The 27,954-nt window shown below is 40.8% G+C and overlaps 2 protein-coding genes across 2 annotated transcripts in view; one reads left to right on the top strand and one right to left on the bottom strand.

The window, feature by feature from the left end:
- Positions 1-5,264, bottom strand: part of EXD3 (exonuclease 3'-5' domain containing 3) — a 422,505-nt gene extending 417,241 nt beyond the window's left edge. Inside the window, exon 1 of the mRNA XM_043985843.1 lies at positions 5,151-5,264. The gene's annotated coding sequence lies outside the window, so the exon portion shown is untranslated. The remainder of the gene's footprint in view (positions 1-5,150) is intronic.
- A 3,365-nt stretch (positions 5,265-8,629) lies between these two features.
- The window catches only part of NOXA1 (NADPH oxidase activator 1), a 45,322-nt gene continuing 25,997 nt past the window's right edge, over positions 8,630-27,954 (top strand). Inside the window, exons 1-3 of the mRNA XM_043987568.1 lie at positions 8,630-8,803; positions 18,429-18,511; positions 20,207-20,315. Of these exons, the coding sequence (XP_043843503.1) occupies positions 8,630-8,803; positions 18,429-18,511; positions 20,207-20,315 (366 nt within the window). The remainder of the gene's footprint in view (positions 8,804-18,428; positions 18,512-20,206; positions 20,316-27,954) is intronic.

Below are 27,954 nucleotides of genomic sequence, written 5' to 3'. Positions count from 1 at the left end.
CAGATGTTCCGCATCCATGTTCATGATCTCTGAAATTTATCTGATCTGCTTTCATTCCACCTCTCCCTCTGCCTTCTAACACCCCACACTCCTCCCGCACTGTCCAATACCTTCACCCCTCAGATCTTTCTCAGGCTATTTCCTGCACTGGCTACGCTCTTTTTTCCATCCCTTAGTGAACCAGCTCAACTCTACACTCTTCTCAGTTTGCCCTACTAAATGCAGGCCTTGGATTACTCCGACCCTCTGCTGCCTTACTATTCATAAACTGTTCAGTGAAGTTAGAGAAGATCACAAAGCCATGCTGTCTGGGTCTAAAACAAGCTTATGCTAAATAATCTCAACCTGGGCCCTCACTACACCTTTTCAAAAAACAAATTTAATTTTTCTAGGTAATAAACATTTTTATTTATAGTTGTGAGTTCCAGTTTTTATACCTCTTTCCCTCCCTCCCTCCCTTCCTTCCTGCCCCGGCAATCAGATATGGGTTAGACATGTACAATTATGTAAAACATTACCATATTAGTTATTTTGTACAAGAAAACCTGAATAAAAGAAAAAAATGAAAAAGTGAAAAATAGCATGCTTCAGTTGTGTTCCATTAATATCAGTTCTTTCTTTGGAGGTGGATAGTATGTTTCATCAATAGTCCTTTGGGATTGTCTTAGATCGTTGTATTGTTGAGAATAGTCAAGTCATTCACAGTTCTTCATCGAATAATATTGCTGTCTCTGTGTACAGTGTTCTCTTGGTTCTGCTCACTTCACTATATATCAGTTCATACAAGTCTTTCTAGGCCTTTCTGAAATCATCCTGCTTGTCATTTCGAATAGCACAATACTATTCCATCACCATCATATACCACAGCTTGTTTAGCTATTTCCCAATTGACGGACATTCCTTTGAATTCCAATTCTTAGCCACCACAAAAAGAGTACCTAGAAATATTTTTGTACAAATAGGTCTTTTTCTCTTTTAGAGGATATCTTTGGGATATAAACCTAGCAATAGTATTGCTGGATCGGATGAAAGGGTATGTACACTTCTATAGTCCTTTGGGCATAGTTCCAAATTACTCTTGGTTGAATCTTTTCATGTCCCAGCTTTCCCACATCCCCTCCATCATCCAATATTTTCCTTTTTTGTCATATTTGCCACTTTGATAGGTGTGAGGTGATACCTCAGAGTTGTTTTAATTTGTATTTCTCTGATCAATAGTGATCTAGAGCATTTTTTCATATTATTATAGATAGCTTTGATTTCTTTGTCTGAAAACTGCCTGTTCATATCCTTCAATCATTTATCAATGGGGGAATGACTTATATTTTTATAAATTTGACTTAGTTCTCTATATAATTGAGAAATGAGGACTTTATCAGAGATATTTGTTTCAAAAATTCTTTCCCAGTTTTCTGCTTCCCTTGTAATCTTCGTTACTTACATTAGTTGTGCTTGTGCAAAACCTTTTTAATTTTATATAATCAAAATGATCTATTTTACATTTTGTTTTACTCTCTATATCTTCTTTGGTCCTAAATTCTTCCTCTGCCATTAAATATGACAAACAATTCCATATTTTCTTAATTTGCTTATGGTATCATCCATTATATAAAAATCGTGTACCCATTTTGACGTTATTTTAGTATACAGTGTGAGATGTTGGTCTAGACCCAGCTTCTGCCTTACTGTTTCTTTTGTTTTTCCAGTAGTTTTTGCCAAATAATGAGTTTTTGTTCCAAAAACTTGGACCTTTGGAATTACCATATACTAGATTACTATAGTCACTTACTATAGTGTAATTTGTACCTATTCTATCCCACTGATCCACCCCTCTATTTCTTAGCCAGTACCAGATTGTTTTGATAATTACTGCTTTATAATACAGTTTGAGATCTGGTACTGCTAGACCATCTTCTTTCTTTTTTTTCATTGATTCCCATGATATCCTTGAGTTTTTGTTTTTCCAGATGAATTTTATTATTTTTTTTAGATCTATAAAATATTTTTGATAGTTTGATTGGTATAGCACTAAATAAATAAACTTAGATAGTGTGTTGTTCATTATTTTAATCACGGTAGGATTGTCATTTTTATCATATTGGCTCAGCCTACCCATGAGCAATTAATATTTTTCCAATTATTTAGATCTGACACAAATGAGGCAACAAACCTACAAAACCACATTAGAAACCTTAAATATAAATGCCAGCTCTTATTTAAACCCCTCTAGTGTCTTCTCTACCCCATCATCACAGTGCCTTCTCTAAATCTTTTTCATGCTTCCTCAAACCTTCCATAACTCTCCCTCCCCTACCCTCTCAGCTGAAAAAAATTGAGGCCATTCACCAAGAGCTTTCCTCTTCTCCTCTTTACATCATCTCACATCACTAAGACACCTTGCGCCACTATCTCCATCTCCACTTGTCTCACATAAAGAAGTGGCCCTTCTCCTTGCCAAGGTAAGCCTTTCTACATACACAAGTGATCTCATTTTATCCTCTCTTCTCCAGAAGACTGCTGTATCCATTATTCTTCTCTTCCTAATCTTCAACTCCTCCCAGTTTAACAGCTTCCCTACTCCCTACAAATATGCCCATGTCTCCCCCAACCTCAAAAGGCCTTCATTTATTCCCCCTCACTATTATCCTATGCCTCTCCTCCCCCTTGTGGATACACTCTTAAGAAGGTCATCTACAACACATGTGTCCACATTCTTCAAATGACACTGAACCATTCTGGAGCAAGTCTTTATCACTTCACATTTGTGCTATTACAATAGCTTCCTAACTGGTTTCCCTGCCTCAACTCTTTCCTACTGAAATCCATCCTCAGTCAGCTGTCTAATTCATTTTACCAAAGCATAGGTCTGACCATATCACCCTGCTAGTCAATAAACTTCAGTGAAATCCTCTTTTTTTTGGCTTTTAAGCCCTTCCTTGCCCCTTCCTATCTTTCCCGTCTTTTTACACCTTTTTCCCTCCATTTACTTTTTTTCCCCATATACTCTTTATTCCAGTGATACCAGCCTCTTTGCTCTTCCTCACTTAAGACATTCTATCTCCTGACTTCTAGCATTTTCATTGGCCCTCATCGATGCCTGGCATGCTCCCCCTCCTCATCTCCATACCCAAGCTGCCCTAGATTCCTTTAAGTCAGCTAGCTGCCTCTAAGCCCTGGCTCTAGTAGTTACTAATTGTGTGACCTTCAGCAAGTTCTATTTTATCTCTTTATGCCTTAGTTTTCTCATCTATAAAACTAGAATAATACTACCTCTACTACCTACTGAGTCATAATCATGAAACTATTTTGTAAATGGTAAATGCTATATAAATTTTATTAGGAACTACTGTTCTCCTTTTGGGGTAAACACATCAGAAATGAACAGGAAAAATCAGTGCCAAGAAACGTCCCCTTAAGCTGTTTTACATGTACTATATTTAGCCATGATTTTAAATATTTGTTTAGAGTTGGAAGAACTCTCAGAGATTACCTAGTACAATAGTTTTACTGAGAAGCAATAAGGTGAAATGATTTATACCCAAGCCTGCCAGTTAAGTAGTAGACTAGAACTTCATTCTTCTGCCTCCCACATACAGTGTTCTTTCCGGTATATACACACAAATTGCTTTTTTAAGTCTATTAAATATTCTTTCTGTGATCTTTAGAATCAGAGAGCCTAGAGCTAGATAGGATCATAGAGACATCTAGCCCAATCTTATTCTTTTATAGATGTGCTAGTGACCCAGAGAGTGACTTGCCAAAAGCTATACAGAAAGGCAAAGGAAAAGACAAGCCTAAAGTTTGAGTCAGCTGACTCCCAATTCAGGCCTCTTTCAACTAACCCATTCAGCCACTCTTAAGAGAACTTGCCAACAAGCATTTTTCTTTATGAATAGGGCTAACGCAAATTTCTGGTCAGCCTAAGTATAATGGAAAGAGTCCCATATCTGAACTCAAAGAATTTGGTTCAAATATTGGTCATCACTTACTATTCTGCAAGCCACTTAACCTCAGTTTACTGATCTGTAAAAAAAAAAAAAAAAGGTGGGGGTGTGGATGGCCTCTGAGGTCTTGCGTCTCTCTAGATCCACGACTGTATGAAATAACTAGAAATCCTAAATTACAATAGTCTCGATAGCTTCGTTCTGAATCATTTCTATTGGCGTTAGTAAAACCTAAATAAAATGTCCAGAAATGCTACAGCACATTTGTACATTTAATTGAATCGTACAGCACCTGCACTTTAGGGACAGAAGCAGTGATTGATCTGTACCTGAGGTCCCATAGTTACCCTAACAGTAACCTAAACCACTTTCCTCTCAAGACTTCACTGACACCTTATGGCCAAACTAAATATTACAGTCACGCCGGGACCTGAATTCTCATTCACCTCTCTATGCTCGGTGTTACCCCCAGACCATTTCTTTTCAACAGACATACAAACCAAACGCCTACTAGAGGCAAGGCTCTGTTTTAGGCTGGAAATAGAATGAATAACGCAGTCCCTGCTCTCAGGGAGCTTTCAATCTAGCAGGTAGGAAGAGACCCAAATGCAAATACATAAATACAAATCAGAATGTGGTTAAGCGATGGGAGGGGTCGAACAAAGTATCCAGAGAAATTAAAGCAGGAAGGAAATTAAGACTTGGGAAGAGGGGGGAGCAGGGGAAAGGGGGATTGGGAGGGATGGGAAAGCAGGTAGGGAAGCAAGCGTTCAGGGAAGGCTTCATGGAGGAGGTGGCTCTTGGGCTAGACCTTAAAAAAGGAAAGGACCTCCAATCAAGGGTGCATTTGGTTGATGACTGCCCCAGAGCATGCTTGGAGTCTGGACGCTCCCTTTGGGAGGTCACAGGGGTCTAGGAATTTCGACTTCGGCCCAGGTCCCGGGGGAAGAATGAAGGGGTGGGGTTCAGGGACCCCGGTACAGATCCCCATCCTATCACCGCATCCTGGCCGCCCCGACCCCCACCCCCATTACTCGATCCCCCAGGCCCCTCCCTCCGATGCCCCCCACCTACACCGCCCTGATGCTCCCCATCTCTTTTACACACGAGCCCTCTCGGGTACCAGAGCCGTGATCTCTGGACCAGGGCCCTCCCAGCCCCTGGGGCCCCGTGTCCCCAAGTCCCAGTGTGCCCGTGGCCACTCACGTGGAGCCGGCGTTCGGAGCCCGCGGGGCGGCGCCCTCTCCCCTCCCGGCAGCGGAACGTCGGCAGCGGGGCGGCGGCGGAGCTGCGCACCGGAATGGCGCCGGACGGCTTTTCCGGGGGCACCGAAGCCAGCCGGGCCTGAGCGCTCGTGAGGGCAGGGAGGCCCCAGCGGCTCCCCAGGCTTAGGGCCTAGCCTGTGGGCGTGGACCGCCCCGGGTTGTGGGGCCCTGTATTCCCAGCGGTGGGGTGGGGCCCTCCGGGAAGCGGCCGACCTGGTCACCGCTCGGTGCAACGCTCTCAGGGGACCCCCCACATCCTGTCCCTTCAAAGTTTCTCCACACTGTCCCCCTCAGCGTCTCCCCACACTGTTCCCCTTAGTTCCCACCCTTCCCTCAGAGCCCCCTCATATCCTGTCTCCTCACAGTCTGCTCCTCTAAGTCCCCCCATATTGTTCCCCTCAAAAACCCCCATATCTTGTTGCCTCAGTCCCCCACACTCTATTCCCAGCAGAGTCCCGATACATCCTCTTCCCCTCAAAGGCCCCCTGACCTTGTCCCCTCAGAATCCTTCCACATTCTGTCTCTGATCTTATTCCCTTGAGTCCCACCACACACTACTCAGTCCCCCATATGCTGTCTCCTGTCACACTATCCCTCTAAATCCACCATATTCTGTCCCCCCAGATTCCCTGTACTGTCCTTCTAAATCCCCCCATATCCTGTCCCCTCAGTCCACCACACTGTTCCCTGCAGTTCCCCCACATCCTATCCCATTCAGTCTTCCCTAAAGTCCCTCAGCATTCTGAGTCCCCTATATCCTCTTTCCCCTCAGACTCCCCCCATACTCTGTTCCTGTGAGTCCACCCCAGATCCTGTTCCCCTCTGAGTCTCTCTTCTAGGTCTCAATTCCCTGAAAGAGTCCTCTGTGCTCCCTTCCACAATCTTGGTATTTCAGAGATACCCAGAGCAACTCCTGAGACCCCACACTCACACCTCAGAGCTCTCCTGCCCCAGGTCCCTGGGGAATCCTAGGCTAGGATCCCACCTCTCATGCTTACTAGCTCTGACCATGGGCCTACATGACCTCTCTGAACCCCAGCTCCCTCCTTTGGAAAATATGAATGATGATACCTATAGTATCTGCCTCACAGGGTTGTAAAGATCAAGTGAGACTATATGTAGAAAGCACTTTGTGAACCTTACAATGGATAGATAGATAGATAGATAGATAGATAGATAGATAGATAGATAGATAGATAGATAGATAGATAAAGGATGGATGGATGGATAGATCAAGTGAGACTATATATAGAAAGTACTTTGTGAACCTTACAATGCATATATATAAGCTATTATTATTATTAAACCCCCTCATATATATACATACACATATATACATTTACATGCATATACCCACACACACACCTATTTTCTCCCTTATAGGGCTTCCCACAACCTCTTTCCTTATTAGACATTTCACTCTAAATCCCTAATTGGTCTTCACCAACCCAGGAACACCACAGATACACACACACACACACACACACACACACACTTTGAGTCCCTAATGTGCCCTATCCCCCTCAGAGAGAAATGGTGGGGGATGGGGATGAAGAAAGGAATAAGCATTATATAGCCCCTACTATGGGCCAGGCACAGTGCTAAACACTACAAATATCTCATTTGACCCTCACAGCAATCCTGAGAGTTTGGTGCTGTTTTATTTCCCCCTTACAACTAGGGAAAATAAGACAAAGAGAAGTTAAGAGAGTCACACAGCTAGTGTCTGAAGCTGTATTTGAATTCAGGGCTTTGTGACTCCAGGCCCAGTGCTCTGTACACTGTGGCACCTAGCTAACCAGCTAGAACATTATGGACTTACTTTGTTCTGGGCACTGCACTAAGCTTTCAGAATATAAATACAAGTAAACAGGACCCAACCTCAAAGAGCTTATATTTTAATGGGGAAAGACTATTATATAGAGAAACTGAAAAGGGAGGGGGCGGGCAGGAAGAGAGTCCCCAGGCTGGGGTAAAGGTGGCTGTTGAGATAGCTAGGGAGGAGGTAGAGAAATGCAGAGGTGCCTGGAGTGAAGTGAGAATGGCTGGGGCCCCAAATGAAATAGTGGTTCTGGCTAGGGACTCAGAAATCAGCAAAGTTGTCATCAGAGCAGAGCTCTCTCCAGTGTGAGATGGCTAGTGATGAGAAGGTGGAGAATTCAGAGAGTGAATGGAGCCAGAAATAAAGAGAGCATGGCTGGGGCCTCTTATAAAATAAAATCTGAGCGAGGAACTCAGCAGTCCTCAGAAACCTCTTAGGGCATCAAGACCTCCCTGAATTTACACAGACATAGGCCCTGATTCATCCTCATACACCAGATTCCTCTCAAAATATCTCTCCTTGTCACACCCCTTATTTCAGAGAATCTCCCCTATACCATATTCTTAGTCTACAGGCCCTTTCAGAGAACCTCACCCTCTTGAGGTCCTCACCAAATGCATTCCTATTGTCTGCCCCTCACCCCAACACACACACACACACACACACACACACACACACACACACACACACACACACACACACACACACACCTCTGCCCTCAGAGATAATCTATCTCCCTTCTCTCCCCTCACCCTTCCCACCCCAGCCCCATCCCTATGCACAATTCCTCCCCAACCCATAACCAACTTCAATCTGATTGTTTTCAAATCTAAGCCAAGTCTTTAAAATACCCTTAGCTCATTCATCCAGTGACTTAGATATGGGGGAGGACAGGGGCAGTGACTATTGAGACTCCTCTGTCCTTTAGACCAGGGCTTCTTAAACTTTTTCCACTCGAGACCCCTTTTCGCCAGAGAAATTTTTACACGACCCTAGGTATGCAAAATAGGTGTACAAATCAAACATTTTCTGCCAAATTTTTCACAAGCCCCATATTCAGTCGCAACCCACGGTTTAAGAAGTTTTGATTTAAAAATGGGGCCAAGACCCTCCCACACACCCCACCCCCCAACACAGCAGCTTGATAGCAGGTGTCCCATCACTCAACACAGCCACAGAGAAATATTACAGGTGAGTCTACACAGGATATGAAGTTCTGTCTAAAAGCAAGACATTTTATTATTCTTCATACCCCACCCAGATAATAGGCACTGGGAACAGGACCTTTTCTCTAGATCTAAAAGGCAGGTGTTGCCAAACCTCAGCAATTGAAAGATCCTTTCAACCAGCCCCCTTTTTACTCCCTCTCCACACCGCCCCCCCCACAGCTGCCTCCACCTCTAACTTAGGTAAATAAAAAGGGGCTTTACTTCCTGCTTAGCCCAGATTCTCCTACCCGTAAGGCTGCCTTCAGGGGAGTGTCAGCCACACTCCTCTCACAACCTTGCAGCTGGAGGTTGTTGAGCCTCTATCTTTTCAAAGAGCTCTTTATTTCCCACAAGGTAGCTAGGCCAGCTCCACTTCGGGGGTCATCCTTAATGTCGTACAGAGATTTACTGAAGGGCTGGCATGAAGCTGTCCAGGCTTTAGATAAGAAGGACTGGGGTTTGGCCTTGGAACTGTTTTCCAGAATTGAGGAGCCTTCTTCCAAGATCTGCTTCAACATGGGCTGTGTGCACCTGCTAACTGGGAATCCAGAGGCAGCCCTGCAGGTGAGTGGGCAAAAGAATGAGGGGTCGGGGTACTAGCGAAGCCTAGGATTATACCTCAAACCTTATAGCTCAGACACACAAAGCCTGGGATCAAGAAGAATTAATCAGCACCCTAATCTCCTGAGCATCCTATAACCTCCAGGAAGGATGGGGTCCTGGGGATGTGAAAGGAGGGAGAAGAGAGAACCTGGATGAGGAGAGAAGGCCATTCATTCAAAGCACATCCCAACAAGGGACACAAGTGTATTTCCCAAGTCACAAGTCCCAGAATTGACTTCTCCCAGCTCTCCCATCCACTAAGGGCATAATTTGGGGTAAAGAAAGCCAGACCTAAACTAAAATGCAATTACATGGAAATGTGTTTTGCATGACTACACATGTATGACCTTTGTCAGATTGTTTGTCTTCTTAATGGGGAAGAGTGGGGAGAAAGGGAGAAAATTTGGAACTCAAAATTGGAAAAAAGAATGTCAAAATTGTTTTTACATGTAAGTGGGGAAAAATAAAATATTAAAGCTTAAAAAAGAAAATAAGGGTCTTACCAAAAAAACCCACTAAAATGCAATCAGGCCAAGTATTTCTTTAGGTTGAACCTGTTAGCACCTGAGCTTTTTGCTTCCTTTTGAGAGAGGCACTGACTCATCTGTGGGCTCTGCTGATGAGGTCAGTTTGGAAGACAAATGTAAAGCTCCGTGCCTAGACCAATAGATACTTAATAAATGTTTGGTGGGGTTTTTTTGTAGGGGCAATGAGGGTTAACTGACTTGCCCAGGGTCACACAGCTAATAAGTGTCAAGTGTAAGAGGCTGGATTTGAACTCCGGTCCTCCTGAATCTAGGGCCAGTGCTTTATCCACTGTGCCACCTAGCTGACCCTCAATAATCATTTCTTAATCAAAAAGAACTCATTAAGAATTTATTATGTGTCAGACACTGTGCTAAGCTCTGAGGATACAAAGGAATGCTTAAAAAAAAAATTCCTGCCCTCAGGAAACTTACATTTTAATGGGAGAGTCCCCATGTAAATAAGTACATCAATAAATCAGTTATATTAAGTGCCTCTATATGCTAGAAACAAGGAATACAAATACAATAAACTTTTAAATACTTGCTAGAAGGAGCTTACATTCAAAGGGGTGAGGATAATGCCATATATAGGTATATACAGAAGAAATACAAAGTAGATAAATACAAGGAAGCTTGAGGGAGTGGGCAGCTTGAGATGATCAGGAAAGACTTCATGCAGAAGGTGACATTTGAGCTCCATCTTCAAGGAAGAAAAAAATTCTGTAAGGCAGATGTGAGGATAAAGTACAGTCCAACTGGGGGTACAGTCGGTGCAAAAAGCATGGGAAGGGGAAATTAAGTGTCCTGGTTGAGAAACCAAGAGAAGGCTAGTTTGTCGAAATCACAGCATAGAAGAAGATAAGTTCAATGAGGCTGAAGAAATAGGTTGAAGCTAAGTAATAAAGGGTTTTATAAGCTAAACAAAAGCATTTATACTTCTTTTTTTTTCTTTTTTGCAGGGCAATGAGGGTTAAGTGACTTGCCCAAGGTCACACAGCTAGTTAAGTGTCAAGGGTCTGAGGCTGGATTTGAACTCGGGTCCTCCTGAATCCAAAGCCAGTGCTTTATCCACTGTGCCACCTAGCTGCCCCCGTTTATAATTTATTCTTTTTTTTTTTTTTAGGCAATGGGGGTTAAGTGACTTGCCCATGGTCACACAGCTAGTAAGTGTCAAGTGTCTGAGGCCGGACCTGAACTCAGGTACTCCCGAATCTAGGGCCGGTGCTTTAACCACTGCGCCATCTAGCTGCCCCCCTAATTTATTCTTAAAACAATAGAGAGCCAGAGGAGTTGACGGAGCAGGAGAAGTGTCATGGTCAGAACTATGCGTAAGGACAATCTCTTTGACAGCTATGTGGAGGATAAACTGAAGTAGAGAGAGACTTGAGATAGGGAAAGACCATGGCAATAATTTGGGTGAAAGGTGATGAGGGCTTGAACTAAGGTGGTAATTGTATGAGAGAAATGTTATTGATGTAAAAATGACAAGATTTGGTAGCTGATAGGATATGTGGGGTGAAGGAAAATGAGGAGTCATGGATTATATCAAGATTATGAATCTTGGAGACTGGAAGAACAGTGGTGCTTTCAACAAAAATTTGACAGTTCAAAAGAGGGATGGGTTTAGAGGGGAAGAGAATTGAGTTCTGCTTTGGGTAAGTTGAATTTGAGATGTCTAAGAAATCCAATTTGAAATGTCCAATAGGCTAGTGGGTGATGCTCAGGGGAGAAACTGGGGAAACGGGCTGGATATATAGATTTGTCATTCATCTGTATTATTGTTCAGTCATTTCAGTCATGAACCCCCATGTGGGATTTTCATGGCAAAGATACTGGAACAGTTTGCCATTTCCTTCTCCAACTTATTTTACAGATGAGGAACTGAGGTAAACAGGATTAAGTGACTTTCCCAGAATCACCCTGCTAGTAAGTGTCCGAGGTCAGATTTGAACTGAAGAATATTAGTTTTCCTGATTCCAAGCCTAGTGCTCTATCCACTGCCCCACCAGCTGCCCCATTCATCTGCATAGAGAATCTAATCAAACTCCTGGGAGCTGAAAAGGTCGATGATCAAGATCATGAGTGTTGAAAGAGAAGAATAGAGGGACCTAGGACAGGACCATGGGGGGAAACCCACAGTTAGAGGAAGTGATCTGGTTGATGAACTAGCAAAAGGAGACATTCATTTTTTTTTAATTGAGTTCCAAATTTTCTCCCTCCACCTTCTTGAGAAGGCAAACTATTTGATATAGGTTATACACATTCAGTCATGCAAAACATATTTCCATGTTAGTCAAATTGTGAAAGAAAACACAGACCAAAAACAAAAGCTACCAAGAAAAATAAAGAGAAAATATGCATTCAGACTCTATCAGTTCTTTTCTCTGGAGATGGATAGCATTTTTTCATCATCAGACAATTCATCAGAATTGTCCTGTATCATTGCATTGCTGAGAACAGCTGTCATTCACAGTGCATCATCATACAATATTGCTGTTACTATCTACAATGTTCTCCTAGTTCTGCTCATTTCACTTTGCATCATTTCATGTAAGTCGTTCCAGGTTTTTCTGAGAGCTTATCTGCTTATCATTTCTTATAGCACAATAATATTCCATCACAATCATATGCTACAATTTTTTCAGCTATTCCCCAATTGATGGGCACCCCCTTAATTTCTAATTGTTGCTACCACTAAAGGAATTGCTATAAATATTTTATACATATAGGTCCTTTTCCTTTTTGTTTTTTATCTCTTTGGGATATAGGCCTAGTAGTGCTTACTTGATCAAAGGGCATGCATGGTTTTATAACCCTTTGGGCATAGTTCCAAATTGCTCTATAGAACGGTTGAATCAATATACCATTTCACCAACAGTGTATGATGTCTCAATTTTCCTACATCCCCTCCAACATTTATCATTTTCCTTTTCTGTCATATTAGTCAATCTGATAAATGTGGGATGGTAGCTTAGAGAATTGTTTTAATTTGCATTTCTCTAATCAATTATGATTTAAAGCATTTTTTCATATGACTATATATAACTTTGATTACTTCATCTGAAAACTTCCTGTTTATATCCTTTGACCATTTATCAATTGAGGAATGACTCTTATTTCTATAAATTTGACTCATTTCTGTACATATTTGAGAAATAAGGTCTTTATCAGAGAAACTTACTCTAAAATTTTTTCACAGTTAAGATTACTATGTATTTCCATCCATCCTATTTTCTTCCTGTTCATCCTATTGTCTCTCTCCTTTCACCCTGTCCATTTTCAAAAGTGTTTAGCTTCTGATTTTTACCTATTCTAATCCATCCTCCCTTTTCTCCCTCCCCCTACTTCCTCTTATCCTCTTTCTCCCCTACTTTCCTATAGGGTAAGATAGATTTCTATGCCCAACTGAGTGTATGTGTATATTATTCCATCTTTAAGCCAATTCCAATGAGAGTAAGGTTCATATGTTCTCCCCCCTACTTCCTCCATCTTCCTCTCCACTGTAAAATCTCTTTTATGTAAGATAATTTACCCCATTCTACCTTTCCCTTTCCCCTTTTCCCAGTGAATTCCTTTCTCACCTCTTGATTTTATTTTTTTAAAATAATCCTTCCATCATATTCAGATCATACCTCAGCCCTCTATCTATGTTTATTTCTTCTAACTGTCCTAATAATGCAAACATTTTGTTACAAATATCATTTTCCCATGTAGGAATGTAAACAGTTTAACCTTACTGAATCCCTTATGATTTCTCTTTCCTATTTACCTTTTTAGGCTCCTCTTAAGTCTTGTACTTGAAAGTCATGTTTTCTATTCAGCTCTGGTCTCTTCATCAGGAATGCTTGAAAGTCCTCTATTTCATTGAGTATCTATTTTTGTCACTGTAGGATTATACTCAGTTTTGCTGAATACGTGATTCTTAGTTGTAATCCTAGCTCTTTTGCCCTCCAGAATATCATATTCCAAGCCCTTTGAGCCTTTAATGTAGAAACTACTAAGTCTTGTGTTATCCTTACTGTGGCTCTATAATATTTGAATTGTTTCCTTTTGGCTGCTTTCAGTATTTTCTCCTTGACCTTGGAACTCTGAAATTTGGCTATAATATTCCTGGGAGTTTTCACTTTGGGATCTCTTTCAGGAAACGATTAGTGAATTCTTTCAATTTCTATTTTACTCTCTGATTTTAGAGTATTGGGGCAGTTTTCCTTCATAATTTCTTGAAAGATATCTAGGCTCTTTTTTTGATCATGACTTTCAGGTAGTGCAATAATTCTTAAATTATCTCTCCTGGCTCTATTTTCCAGGTCAGTTGTTTTTCCAATGAGATATTTCATGTTTTTCCTATTTTTAAATTCTTTTGATTTTGTTTTATTGTTTTATTGTCTCATGGATTCATTAGTTTCCACTTGCCCAATTCTAATTTTTTTTTTTTTTGCGGGCAGTGAGGGTTAAGTGACTTGCCCAGGGTCACACAGCTAGTAAGTGTCAAGTGTCAGAGGTCAGATTTGAACTCAGGTCCTCCTGAATCCAGGGCCAGTGCTTTATCCACTGTGCCACCTAGCTGCCCCCCCCATTCTAATTTTTAAGGAATTATTTTCTTTTGTAAGCTTTGGTACTTCTTTTTCCATTTGGCCAATTCTGCTTTTTAAGGAGTTATTTTCTTTGGTGAATTTTGTACCTTCCCTCTTTGCCCCATCCCCAAGTGTGGCCAATTCTGCTTTTTAAGTAGTTCTCTTCAGTGAATTTTTGTATTTTTCCATTTGGCCAGTTCTGCTTTTCAAGGCATTCTTCTCTTCACTGGATTTTTGTTCCTCTTTTACCAGTTGGCCTATTCTGTTTTTTAAGGTGTTTTTTTCCTTCAATATTTTTCTGTGCCTCCTTTACTAAACAGTTGACTCTTCTTTCATTGTTTTCTTTCATCATTCTCATTTTTCTTCCCAATTTTTCCTCTGCTTCTCTTACTTGATTTAAAAAATCCTTTATGAGCTCTTTAATGGCCTGAGACCAATTCATATTTTTCTCTGAGGCTTTGTTATCATCTTCTAAGTTTGTGATTTGATCTTCCCTGTCACCATAGAAAGCTATAGTCAAGATCTTTTTCTGTTGTTTGCTCATTTTTCAGCCTATTTCTTCACTTTTAACTCTATGCTAATGTGGATTCTGCTTCTATAGTGGAGGAGGCACTGTCCCAAGCTTCAGATTTTTTTGTGCAGCTATCTTCAGAGATAATTCTGGGAACCTGAAAGTTTCAAATATGGGCAATGCAATAGAGTCCTGCCCCTGGTGTCAGCAAAGGGATACCTATAATTGTTTCTGACCAATTGTCTGACTCCTCTGCCCTCTTACCATCTGCAGGCTGAGGGGGTCTAGAAATTAAGAATACCACCCAGACTGATTCAGTTCTCTACCCCACCCCACCCCAACCCTAAGGCCTACTGCTGGGGCCCAGCCTATACTGAACTGAGCTCCACATTCACCCCATGGCAACAGATCTTTCTTGCTGACCTATTAATTTATCTTGGGCTGGAAAATTGTTTCACCCCATGGGTTCTGTCATTCCAGAGTTTGTTTTGAGGTGTGATTCAAAGTTTGGAGGGAAAATTTGGGAGAGCTCAAGCAAATCCCTGCCTTTTCTCCACCACCTTGGCTCCACCCCAGGAAGTCTTTTAAGTGTGGAAATTACTTGAGCATATTTGAAGGAAGTAGAAAAGGAATTAATAGATATTGAAGAATAGAGAAAGGGGGAAATGATTGGGGTTGCTATCTGCTATAGAAGATAAAGGACAAATATAGAGGGGTTGGCCTTGAGGAGAAGAATCTGCTATGTCTAAGATACTGGAGATCCAAGAACAAAAACAAAACAGTACCTGCCATCAAGAATCTTATATGAGGACATACAACACACATACATACAAATCTAAATGTAGCTTGGGATATCACGTCCCCATTTGCATAAAACTCTCCTTGCTGCTGAAGACTGAATAGAGGAAATGGTTCCAGATTCTCTTTCAGAAAGTTACATAAGTATGGTAGAAGAAAAACTGAGGACAAAGAGAGCACAAGCAATTCAAAATAGAAGATGGAATAATGAGGTTGAGGAAAAGAGTAGGAGGTCAGTTTAGCTAGAATATAGAATTTATAAGGAGTAGAATAAAATATGGCTGGAAAAGTAGGTTGAGGCAGATTGCGGTGGACTTTTTGGTCAGGCTTCCTCTTCAGGAAGATTATTGGGCCTGCTATGTGGAGTATGGGTTGAAGAGGGGAGAAATTAGAATCAGAGTGATCAATGACTTCTTTCAGTAGTTCAGGTGAGAGGTGATAAAGATCTAAATATAAGAGACTTTGGAGGTAAAATATATAAGACCTGGGGGGAAATGAATACCTCTGAAGGGATAGACTAAGAATTATTGTGGGATAGTGGATAAAAAGACTGCCTAAGAGGCAGGAAGATGTGAATTCATACCTTGTCTCTGACATATGTATCTAGGCAACTTTCTAAGATGATAATAAATATCATTAAGCATTTACTGTGTGTGCTGAGAACTTTACAAAGTAGGTTTAGAGACAGTTCCTACTCTCAAGGAGAAGGCAACTCTAATTGATTAAATAGATGTGGAAGGAAATCCCTGATGGACATGGGGTATATGTTGAGTCATCTTTAAACCAAGTTAACTAAAAATGGCAATATTAGTAATTTGGGACACTCCCAGGAATATGCTGAAAACAGCTCAATTTTCAGTGTAAATATTTACATCTCATAAATTGACAAATATTAGAAATCAGGGCTTGATTTATTATTTTGTTGATTATCTAAACTTTAAAAAATGATCACTAAAATTTTAAGTTGCATGCAGATTAAAATGAAGTTTCTTGTGTACATTTTTTTTTAAAAGAGCCAGTTGTTAAACTTTTACCAGGGCATCTATGAACACTGCCCATATTATGATAGAGAGACTAAAACAAAGGCATATGCCTAATCTGAAACATCCTGATACCATCCTGAAATGAAATAATGTTACAAGATAAAATTCTAACCAAAGACTTTGTAGACATTGTCAGTCATGCCCTCGTTGTCTCATGCCCAGATTCATGATCTCCACACTGATCTTTTTGCTTTGTCTCTTCTCTAGCTAATATTGCTTATAGCAACATTCTTTGAATATTGTTTTATCTCATAATCCCACTGATTAAGAACCTGTAATTGCTCCTTATTGCTTACAAGTGTGGAAGCTCAATTTTTCAGCCTAGCATTTAATACCCCACAACCCTTGCTTTTCAGGCTTATCTACTGTAATTTCCCAATATAGTCCATCTACTCCTATCAGATTCATCTGCTTGCTATTCTTTGGATATATCGTATTTCTGTATCTATCTTTGAACCTGCCATTTTTCCTAAACCTGACATATCCTCTCCTCCTCTTCTCTGCTTGAATGTTCATCATTCAAGATCTGGCTCAAAACTTCTCTTGCGGGGCAGCTAGGTGGCGCAGGGGCAGCTAGGTGGCGCAGGGGCAGCTAGGTGGCACAGTGGATAGAGCACCAGCCATGGAGTCAGGAGTACCTGAGTTCAAATCTGGCCTCAGACACTTAACACTTACTAGCTGTGTGACCCTGGGCAAGTCACTTAACCCCAATTGCCTCACTAAAAAAAAAAAAAAATTAAAAAAAAAAACTTCTCTTGCCCAAGAAATCTATTCCATTCTTATCTCTTCTTTTCTCCCTATTTCCTCAGTACTTACAGAAACTCCCCAGTACTTGCAGCATCTCCTCAGTACTTACAACATATTCAATTTCATAGAATTTTAGAGCTAAAGCGTACTTTGGAGGTCATTTTAGTAGAATTCTCGTTTTGTAAATGAGAAAGAGGAATCTCAGAAAGGGGAAGTGATTTACCCAAGGTCATAATCAGGTCTTAAACTCATGACTCCTGAATCCCAAGTACAATGTTCTTTTCATATCATGCTGCCTCCCTTATATAATGACCACAGTCAGTAGTTACCAAATTAATTGAATCAGATTTTTATTGACAATTATTTTCCTCAACTAGCTGGATTTATTTATTCAATTGGTGGCTTCCGTCTTCATTAAAGGAACATTCAAATGAATATTTGAATCTGGAAAAAGGATCAATTGTACCTACTTTACAATTTGTCACTTAAACCAAATGGTAAATATTTAGTTCCAACACTATGTTTTTTAAACATCTTCTTGATGTTGTAAAGGAAATATGTGGAGTTGGTGTGCAAATAAGAATTAAACAGTTCATTAAGCTGAAAACAGGACTACTAGTACAGATAAAATCTGATTAATTTGAGGAATGAAACCTATACCTATACATTAAGCTGAAGCATGTTACCAAGAAAAAAATATATAAAAGATAAGTATAAAAGAAAATCTTTAAAGAGAAACATACTTCCCTTTTGTTGGTAGAGAGATGATGAATTATGGGTGTGTAATGTTGCACACACAATCATACCTGGTCATTTGGTCACTCCATTGGTTGATTTTGCTTAGCTGTTTTAACTTGTTATATAAGAGAGGCTTCTATGGGAGGGATTGAGGGGGCATATACACATAATACAAAATGACAGACTTAAAAACAATATATTGACAAAAAATTGTTTTAAAAATAATTTCATGAAAGCTATATGATGGGAAAAAGAAAGGTGGCTGATCTTGTAGCAAAAGTAAAAAGTAACCAATGGCCAATCCACATACTGCCTTTTCAAATTAATGTCAAAGAACTAGAAAGAGGGCCCCTAGCATTCTGTATAGATCCACTATCAAAGATTTAGACACAAGTTGTACAGGATGAGAAGGCATACTAGTTTGAGATAGACATCATTGAAGGGAGTACCTATAGAGTTGTGCAAATTTCTGAAATGACCTTATGGTGTTTTTTTGATATGGCCTATAGGAGACTGATTTCTCTGTAAATTTTATGGAAATTGGTTGCATTGTTTTATAAATATGCCATGTTATATTTACCAATATACCAAAACAGGGCAGCTGTTTTGTGGAGCTTAGCATTTTGATGCCTTGTCTTTGATCCTTAGGCATTGGATCTAACAGTGACTAAAGACTCTTGTCTGGCTGTTGGCTTCTTCCTGAGAGGAGTGATTCACTTTCAACTAGAAAGGTGAGTACAAAGTCGCCTTGTTTCTTTTCTTACAGCCTTTTGTTCCCAACATACCTTGTTCTTGCTCCTCCTCCTTTCTCACTTTTCAAAATTGGCCTACCTTACATGCCACTCTGCTAGTCATGGTGATGACTGTGGTCTCTCTCTGTCTTTTCAGAGCTTACCAGATATATTGGTGAGACCAGTATGTAAAGAGACCTTAAGACAACATCATAATCTTTTACTGTTTCTCCTCTTTCAAGGGAAGTTTGTATAGTTAAAGTTCCCAGGAGGTCTGGAAATAATCATTGTATAAAAAAGGTATATATAAAACAAACATAAAGGAGATATAGATACTCAGTTCAATTTAAACAAACATTTATTACACTCCCACTATGTACAAAGCACTGTTCTAGGAATTGGGTATGTAAAGAGAAAAATAAAAATAATTCCTATTTTGAATGATTCAGTAAAGGCAAAGAACTCATAGTAAAATACACAAGGTTATGGTCAAAGAAATAGCAAGGAAAGGAGCTGTAGGATTTCCATGTTCAGATAGGTGAGTCAATTAGGAAGTCCCTAGTGTTTAAATCATTTCAGAAAATTTATTGAAAGAGGTAGGATTTCTAAATGCTTCTGGGGGTAGAGGGCAGGAGTGGAAGAACATGAATCTCAACACTCAGAGGTACAGGAAGATCAAGCATAGAAGGGTTTCAGTCTGAGGTAGGCAGACTAGAAACTAGGAAACTGAATAGATGAGATCATCCATGGGACCTTGGGGTCTTGGAAGCACAGGAAGAGGATCATGGCCTTAACTTTTAGAACAATAAGAAGCCTTGGTAAGACTCCAAGGAGGAAGGTGGCCCAATCAATGTGACCAGAAAAGACTGTTTTAGAATAATCAAGCACAGCTGGAGACTGGGAGGGATAGTGTCTATGAGAAATGACTAGGGCTGTGGCATTCTGGATAGAGGGCAGATATGGAAGCTATTGAAAGGAAGCAGTGACAGCATTTAGCAATAAACTGAAGCTGGATATTTATGTTAAAGATATTTTCTGCTCCTGCCATTTCCAAATAAATTAATCAGTTGCTCCCCTCCCTTTTATTTTCTTGGTAAGAGTAAAGGGAAGAGAAGAAGCTCGGCCTTTTCTAACTTTATTATTGTTGTTATTGTTAGCTACCTTTTTGTTACAGCATTTCCTAACGTTATTATTCTAACAGTTGTCTTTTATTGCAAGGATTCACCAGCTTTTCCACTTGCCCTTAAGCTCGAATGGTTCTGTATATAATTCCTACCTCCCTACTCCTTTTCCCCTTCTCCTAACCAGAAATGCTTTTTAAAAACTGGGACCATATTTAAAACAAGATGAAATTCAATGTAACTCTGACTATGCTTGGTACCTTACCCATTTAGTTATCACAGTATCTCCCATATATATCTGCCTTAGTCATGTTTCATCCAAATTCTCATTGTTTGTTCTGTTCTCTGTCTACCACTATGCTTGATGCTAAGGCTATCTATCCTTTTCTCCTGCCACCTTTGTCCTTGGGGTCCTCCTGTAACTCGCTGTTGTTCTAAAGGTTAAGTCCAAGAATCCTACCCTCTGCTTCAAAGCCTTTCACTAAGCAACTGAGTCACTGAGGGCCCAATCATAGAGCTTCCTGTATGTTTCTAATAACCTTTGAGTTGTAACTGATTCTCTTCTGGGCCACAGGTTCCCAGAAGCTCTTTCTGATTATGTCCTGGCCTTGGCCAACCTCAGAAACAATACCTTCATTGATTATAAACAACTGGGTCTTCGGTACAAGTTACAAGCTTGGGAGGTAAGTGTTAAAAGGAAGAGGGGAAGTTGCCATACTAATGATGACAGTGTTGGGTCTGTTTCTCCACATCCTTCTGAGGTTTATAGTCTAGAGCGGTGTACACATTGCTTATGGACAGCCCCAAGATGATTTGGAGTGACCCTACTGTAAGGAGTAGGATTTGGGAGAGGCAGGGGGATTCTCCTCCTCCTCCTCTTCCTCCTCTTCTCTTCCACAGCAGCAGCGTTGCTAGGAATTATATATCTCTTTAAGGATTGCAAAACACTTTGGACATGTTAACCTATCTCATCCTCACAACAACTGTGTGAGGAAGCTGGATATTTATGTTAAAGATATTATTCTCCCTATTTTATAGATGAGAAACTGTGAGGCCAAGACAAGTTAAATGACTTGTCCAGGTTTACATAGTTAAATAACTGTCTGAGACAGGATTTAAACTTAGGCCTGATTGCAAGTCCAAGTCTATCCACTGTACCACCCAAATGCTCTGTACCTTATTTCCTTCCACATACTTTTTGTGTGTGTGGGGGGGGGCAATGAGGGTTAAGTGACTTGCAGGGTCACATAGGTAGTAAGTGTCAAGTGTCTGAGGCTGGATTTGAACTCAGGTCCTCCTGAATCCAGGGCCAGTGCTTTATCTACTGCACCACCTAGCTGCCCCATCCCTTCCATATATTTTTGGTCCACTAACACTGGCCTCCTTGCTGTTCCTTGTAAACAACACTCTCTATCTCCCAGCTCCAGGCATTTTGGAACTCAAATGGCTAGTCCTGATGCCTGGAGCTCTCTCCCTCCTCATCTGTCTCCTAGCTTCTTTGGCATCCTTCCAATCTCAGTTTAAAGTCCCATCTTCTTCAAAAAGTTTTTCCCAGTTTCCCTTAATTTCAGTGTCTTCTCTCTGAGACTATTTCCAATTTATCCCAAATGTATCTTTGTACATGGCTATTTGTATGTCGTTTCCTCCATGAGAGTATGAACTTGAGAGGTGGAATTGTCTTTTGCCTTAGCACAGTACCTGGCACATAGTAGGCACTTAATAAAAGTTTATTGAGTAATTTAAAAATAAGAGTATCGATACTAATTTTTAAAAGTACTTGTTAGATGGGGCAGCTAGGTGGTGCTGTGGATAAAGCACCAGCCCTGGATTCAGGAGAACCTGAGTTCAAATTCAGCCTCAGACACTTGACACTTACTAGCTGTGTGACCCTGGGCAAGTCCCTTAACCCTCATTGCCCCACCAAAAAAACCCCCAAACAAAAACCAAACCAAACAAAAAAGACTTGTTGGATTAGATCGGAAACTATGGTCTATAGAAATAATCTCTTCCTTAGGTCCCCAAACCTTCTGCTAGTGTCCTCTAGTCTCTGTTTCTATTACTCCCATGCTCCAACTAAAAGTCCCTTTTCCAACTCTTACTCCAGGTACAAAAATTCTTAGTTATGGTGCTCCAGAGGCATAAGAATATTCTGAGGACAAAGTATAGTCCAGTGTTGCTGAGGCATAAAATGAGTAGAGAGAATTAATATAAATCTATAAAGGTAAACTGTTACTAATTTATGGATGGCCTTGAGTGTCATGCAGAGGAGTGTAAACTTTGGGGACAATAGGGAGGGGTTTCTTTTAAAAAATTTATTTTCCCAATTAAATATAATCATTTTTAACATTCATTTTTTTAAAATTTGGAGTTCCAAATTCTCTCTTCCTCCCTCTCCTCCCCCTTCTTGAGAAGATAAGCAAATTGATAAGATTATACATATTCAGTCATACAAAACATATATTTGCCATGTTGTAAAAGAAAACGCCAACCCAAAAACCCCCAAGAAAAATAAAGTTTAAAAAAAGTATACTTTTGGGGCAGCTAGGTGGCACAGTAGAAAGAGCACCGGCCCTGGATTCAGGAGTACCTGAGTTCAAATCCGGCCTCAGACACTTAACACTTACTAGCTGTGTGACCCTGGGCAAGTCACTTAACCCCAATTGCCTCACCAAAAAAAAAAAAAAAAACCAGAAACAAAAAGTATACTTTTGGGCAGCTAGGTGGCACAGTGGATAAAGCACCAGCCCTGGATTCAGGAGGACCTGAGTTCAAATCTGACCTCAGACACTTGACACTTACTAGCCGTGTGACCCTGGGCAAGTCACTTTAACCCTCATTGCCCTGCAAAAAAAGAAAAAAGTATACTTTCATCTGCATTCAGACTCCACCATTTCTTTCTCTGGAGATGAGTAGTATTTTTCATCTTAAGTCCTTATGAATTGTCTTAGATCATTGTATTGCTGAGAATAACTGTCATTCACAGGTGATCATACTGAGGGATTTCTGAGTAGTTGAGTGATATGACCAAATTTATACATAACAAACACTACTTTGGAAGTGGTTTGAAAGATGTCTTGGAGTAGGTGGAGCATGGAGGTAGGAAGATCTATAAGGACACTATTACAATAGTTGAGGCAGTTGAAAATTGCCAGTCCCCATATGGTGGTAGTGGGAGCTAAGAGGAGAGTACAAGGAGGGAGAGATTTTGAAAAGGTAGAATTAACAGAACTTGATAACTTATAGGATATGAGATGCAAAAGAGAAGGAAAAATCAAAGATGATTCCAAAAGATTAAGAACATTGGAGAATATATAGATGGTGATGACGGAGAGAAACAAGTTAATAAGCATTTCTCTTCCCATCTCCTTCCAGCAAACCATCCCTTGTTGTAAACAATTTTTAAAAAGCAGTTCAATAAAACTAACCAACACATAAACCGAGTTTGATAGTATATATGTGTGTACATGTATATATACATAAGTACATATGTGTGCATACATGTGTGTGTATATACACAAATATACACAAGCTTGGTCATTTTAATTAGTGTCTAGTTTTAGGCTTGTGGTTGCTTTTGCTTTCTATTAACATTGTTACAGTCATTGTTATGTGGCGTTTTCCTGGTTCTGCTTACTTTACTTTGTATCAGGCTTTATGTCAACCTCCCCCCCCCCCATGCTACTGTCATCATTTTTTTATGGTGCAGTAATATTCTATTGGTACAGCTAGATGGTTCAGTTGATAGAGTGCTGGGCCTGGAGTTAGGAAGACCTGAGTTCAAATCCAGCCCCAGACACTTACTAGGTATGTGACCCTGAATAAGTCACTTAATCTCTGTTTGCCTTATTAATCCACTGGAGAAAGAAATGGTAAACCACTCCAATATCTTTACCAAGAAAACACCATGGACAGTATGGTCCAAGGGTTCACAGAGTCATACACAACTGAACAACAATATTCTATCAAATTCACATACCACAATTTGTTTAGCCATTACCTAGTCAATGGGAATCTAATTTGTTTCCAATTCTTTGCAACCACATAGAAGTACAGCTTTGATTATTTTAATGCTTAATGGAATCTTTTTGTCTTTGACCTAAACATTTTATTAAGCAACTTCTATAGTCAGAATTCTATGATAAGTTCTAGAGATACAAAGACCAAAAAAAAAAAATTCCCTGCCACTCCTTTCCCCCTTACATTCTACTAGAGGTTGGGAGGGGTGGGGGGGGGAGTATAATATGTAAATAGATAAGTATATACATTTCATGAGAGAATACTAATGACTATGGGCTCAGGTAAGACTTCCTATAGCAACATAAGTTGAGCCTTGATAGAAACTATTGATTCTAACAAGTGCAAGTGAATAGGGAAGATAATTTTGGCAGCCATGTAGAAGATGTTTAAGAGAGAATAGGGGGGCAGCTACGTGGCATAAGTGGATAGAGTACTGGCCCTGGATTCAGGAGGACCTGAGTTCAAATCCAGCCTCTGACACTTGACACTAGCTGTGTGACCTTGGGCAAGTCACTTAACCCCAATTGCCTCACCAAAAACACCCAACAACAACAAAGAGAGAATAGGACATTGAAACTAGCAGTAAAATTAGGAGGCTGTTGCAAAAGTGAGGGATGAGGGGGCAGCTAGGTGGCGTAGTGGATAGAGTACCAGCCCTAGATTCAGGAGGACCTGAGTCCAAATCTGGCCTTAGACACTTGACACTTACTAGCTATGTGACCCTGGACAAGTCACTTAACCCCAATTGCCTCACCAAAAAAAAAAAAAGTGAAGGATGAGAAGTTATGAAGATCTGATTGAGGATGGTGCCTATATGAGTAGAGAAAAAGAGACAGATGTGAGAATTGTTGTAAAATTTAAAGCAACAAAACTTGGCATATGGAAGTTGAGGAATGGGAACAAATAGAGGATGATGTCATTGTTGCAAGCCTGGGGAAAGTTTGGGCAGGTGGAGTAGAAGAAAAAGAATGAATATGGACATGATGAATTTGAGATGCCTGTAGAATGTCTAATTGGAGAGAGTCAGTTGGTGATATGGATTTGGAGCTCAGGGGAATGATTAGAACTAGTTATGTATGTCTGAGAGTCTTCAGCAGATGAGAGTCGATAAGATCAGGATGGGGGAGAGGATGTAAAAAGAAAAGGGAAGAATGCCTCAACACACCCCAGGGTACTGAGGGTGAGCATGATGATCCAGCAGAGGAGACGGAAAAGCAGGTCAGCTGCAGAGAGGGCAAAAGGGAAGGGACTAAGAAAAGGCCATGAGATTTAGCAGTCAAGACTTCCTTTGACAACTTGAAAAGATCAATTTCTTTTGAGTGGGGATGTTGGAATCAGATTGTAAAGAGTTAAGAGGTGAGTGGGAAGAGAGAAAATAGAGGCAAGGAATTTATAAAGCTTCTGTTAGTTTGACCGTGAAAGGGAGGATAGCATGATATTCTAAATCATTATTTTTGTTAACTAGATACTAGGTAGGTGTGATCAGGATGGCAGCTTGGATGGGAGGGGGAGGGAAGGAACACAGTACTCTTCACCCAAATGCCTCTCCTCTTCATTAACCACCATTCCTGTATAAATGAAGGCATTTCATGAAGGTCCAAGCACACATCTCATCTTTTCTGTGCTCACGATAGATAAGACCCAGCCCCAAATAAGCAATGGCAGAGCATGGGAAGGACTCACCAAAGTGTGAAGATGTGGAAAGCAGGACCTAGCCTAACCACCCAACACAGGCCAAACAGATTGTGCCAAAATGGCCTCATCCCCACCTTCTGTAAACAAGGTGGCAGAAGGGAACCCAGAATGGACTGTCTATGCCAACCTATACAACCATCTCTTCCTCCCAGTATTAGAGAAACCCAGAAGCTATGGAAAATGACCTAGATCCTCCAGGGTGGGAGTGGGTGGGGGCTTATTATGGCAGGCACCCTTGATGCCTGTAAAATAAACTGTCATTGCTCACCCAGCCCTACCCACAGAATCCCAGAATTTGACAGCTAAGAAGGACCTCAGTGGCCATATAGTCCAATCTGTATATGAAAAGAATTCTCACTATAACATACCCAACAAGTGGGGTTGTACACCCCACCCAGGTGTCAGGTTGCCAATGCCCTTGAGTCTTCCTGACTTGTGTCAAGTCCAAGCCTTGCATCACTCTGGATGGGGCCCATCTTAGAGCAGGAACAACTCCATGCTCCCTACCTGGCTAGGCTCCAGCAGGGAGATTTAAAGACTAAAGACCAACCTCCATTCCCATTCCTAGCCCCAACGTCCCTGCTAGGCTTGGGTGGGAAGCACCCAGAATGTTGTGACATTCTGTTGTAACAAAGTGCTCCTGAAGAAAGAAGAGATGTGTGGTTCTAAATTCTCAAGACCATGGTGGAGAGGCAGAGCCCAGAGTGTTAGCTGTGCTACTCATTCCATATTCTCCTCCCTAATTTGGATTAGAAGGTCCAATAGCCCTAACCCACCCACAGAGTTTACAGGGCTAGTTTGCACCTTCGAAATTCAACCATGCCTGGGACAAATCCCTGCTTGCTCCAACCTGATGATGTCTGTCTCTTCCTTTGCTCCTTTTCACTAAGATATCCTTCTCTTCATTTGTTTTTCAGTTGAATTCCTTCTTATTCCTTTTTTTTTTTTTTAGTGAGGCAATTGGTGTTAAGTTACTTGCCCAGGGTCACACAACTAGTAAGTGTTAAGTGTCTGAGGCTGGATTTGAACTCAGGTACTCCTGACTTCAGGGCCGGCGCCACCTAGCTGCCCCTTCTTATTCCTTAAAGTTTAGTTTAAATGCTATTTCTTCTTTAAAGCTTTTCTGACACTCCCTCAACAGCCTCCCTGCCCCTCCCAAGACTTCATATAGCACTTACAGTCTTTGATATACTTATCATGTAATATTGAGTCTCATCACCCTATTATTGGTGTCACCACTAGTGGGCTGTAAACCTTACAGAAGCAGGGATCCTCTCTTATCTTTGCATAAACTTTGGATGAGCACAAGACTCTGCACAGGTGCTTAATAGATATGTGTTATCAAACCATTTGTGCACGTGTTTGAATTTCATGCTTCTTACATTTCACTTCCTTGTCCTGGAATCTATCTTAAGACTAATAATAATATGAGAGCAGGGTAAATAAAACCCTGATTCATGATCTGCTAATGATTCTTTCCTGCTGAAACATTAACCAGCATTCCACATCATGCATGGTTCACAAAAATTATTGAGTAATGTGCAGGATGTAGGGAAATGCCCAGTTCTTGACCTTTCAAAAGGCTAAAGTCCTAAAACTGTTGTGATATAGTCAACACCCACTCAGACTATGTTTTGTCAAATTGTTCCCTTTGAGACTGAGAGAATTTTTTTTTTGCATGCTTCAGTTGGAGGAAGGGGAAAGAAGGTGGCAGGTGGAAAGAAGTATGGGGGCAGGGAGAAAAAGAGTAAGCAGAGTAGACAGGGATGGGGAGTATAAATACCACCCATCAGAGCTGGTACAAAGCATTTATGGGTCCTAAATGGAAGCTGACTTCACTGTATGAATACTTTCAGACCATATTGAGCAGAATTTCTTGCTATTGAAAATATGTACATTTATAAAAGTAATATTAATAGTAACCCTAGTTGCTTCTCCTATGGAATGCAGCCTGGAGTGGGTGAGGGGATGGGGGTGAGGGGTTTCTTATCTGTTTACTTCTGTCCCCAACTCTGCAGGCTCCTCCTATTACAAGCTAAAATTGCTCAAAGTACAAATTATATAAACAAAGCTCAGGATCATTATTGCTGTAGGCTCTGGGTGCCTTATTTTAAATGTCCTTGAAATCATCCAAGTAGGCTGGAGGGTTTGACTTCACCCTCTTCCACTCTCAACAACAGGAACACAGCTGAGTGCTGAATCTTGCCCTGTCCCTATGCAGCCTGACTGTTTTCCTTGCTTGTGGAACACAAAGGACAACATTCAGTTCAATTCAGTAAGCATTTCTGATGCCACCTGTGTGCCCATCCCTGTGCCAGGAGTGGTGGAGAAAACAAGTAACGACCTACTCATATATCTATTTGTCCTCTAAGAACGCTGACCTGCCTGATAAACTCAGCACTTTTCTTATTTTAAGTTTGGTTGATAACTTTTGTTTTTATTCAAGTTCTGCCTCTTGATACATACTGACTGTGGGACCCTGGGCAAGTCATTTAACCACACAGTAATTTCTAGTTATATGGCCTGAGCCCTAACACAGACTATTTTCTGTTCTTTGTGACAGAGAAAAAGCAAAACAAATTGACACAGCAGTGATACCCGATGGTATAT

The sequence above is a fragment of the Dromiciops gliroides genome, chromosome 2, assembly GCF_019393635.1.
Source record: "Dromiciops gliroides isolate mDroGli1 chromosome 2, mDroGli1.pri, whole genome shotgun sequence".
Lineage (NCBI taxonomy): Eukaryota > Metazoa > Chordata > Mammalia > Microbiotheria > Microbiotheriidae > Dromiciops > Dromiciops gliroides.
This window is presented reverse-complemented; position numbering and strand designations above follow the sequence as displayed.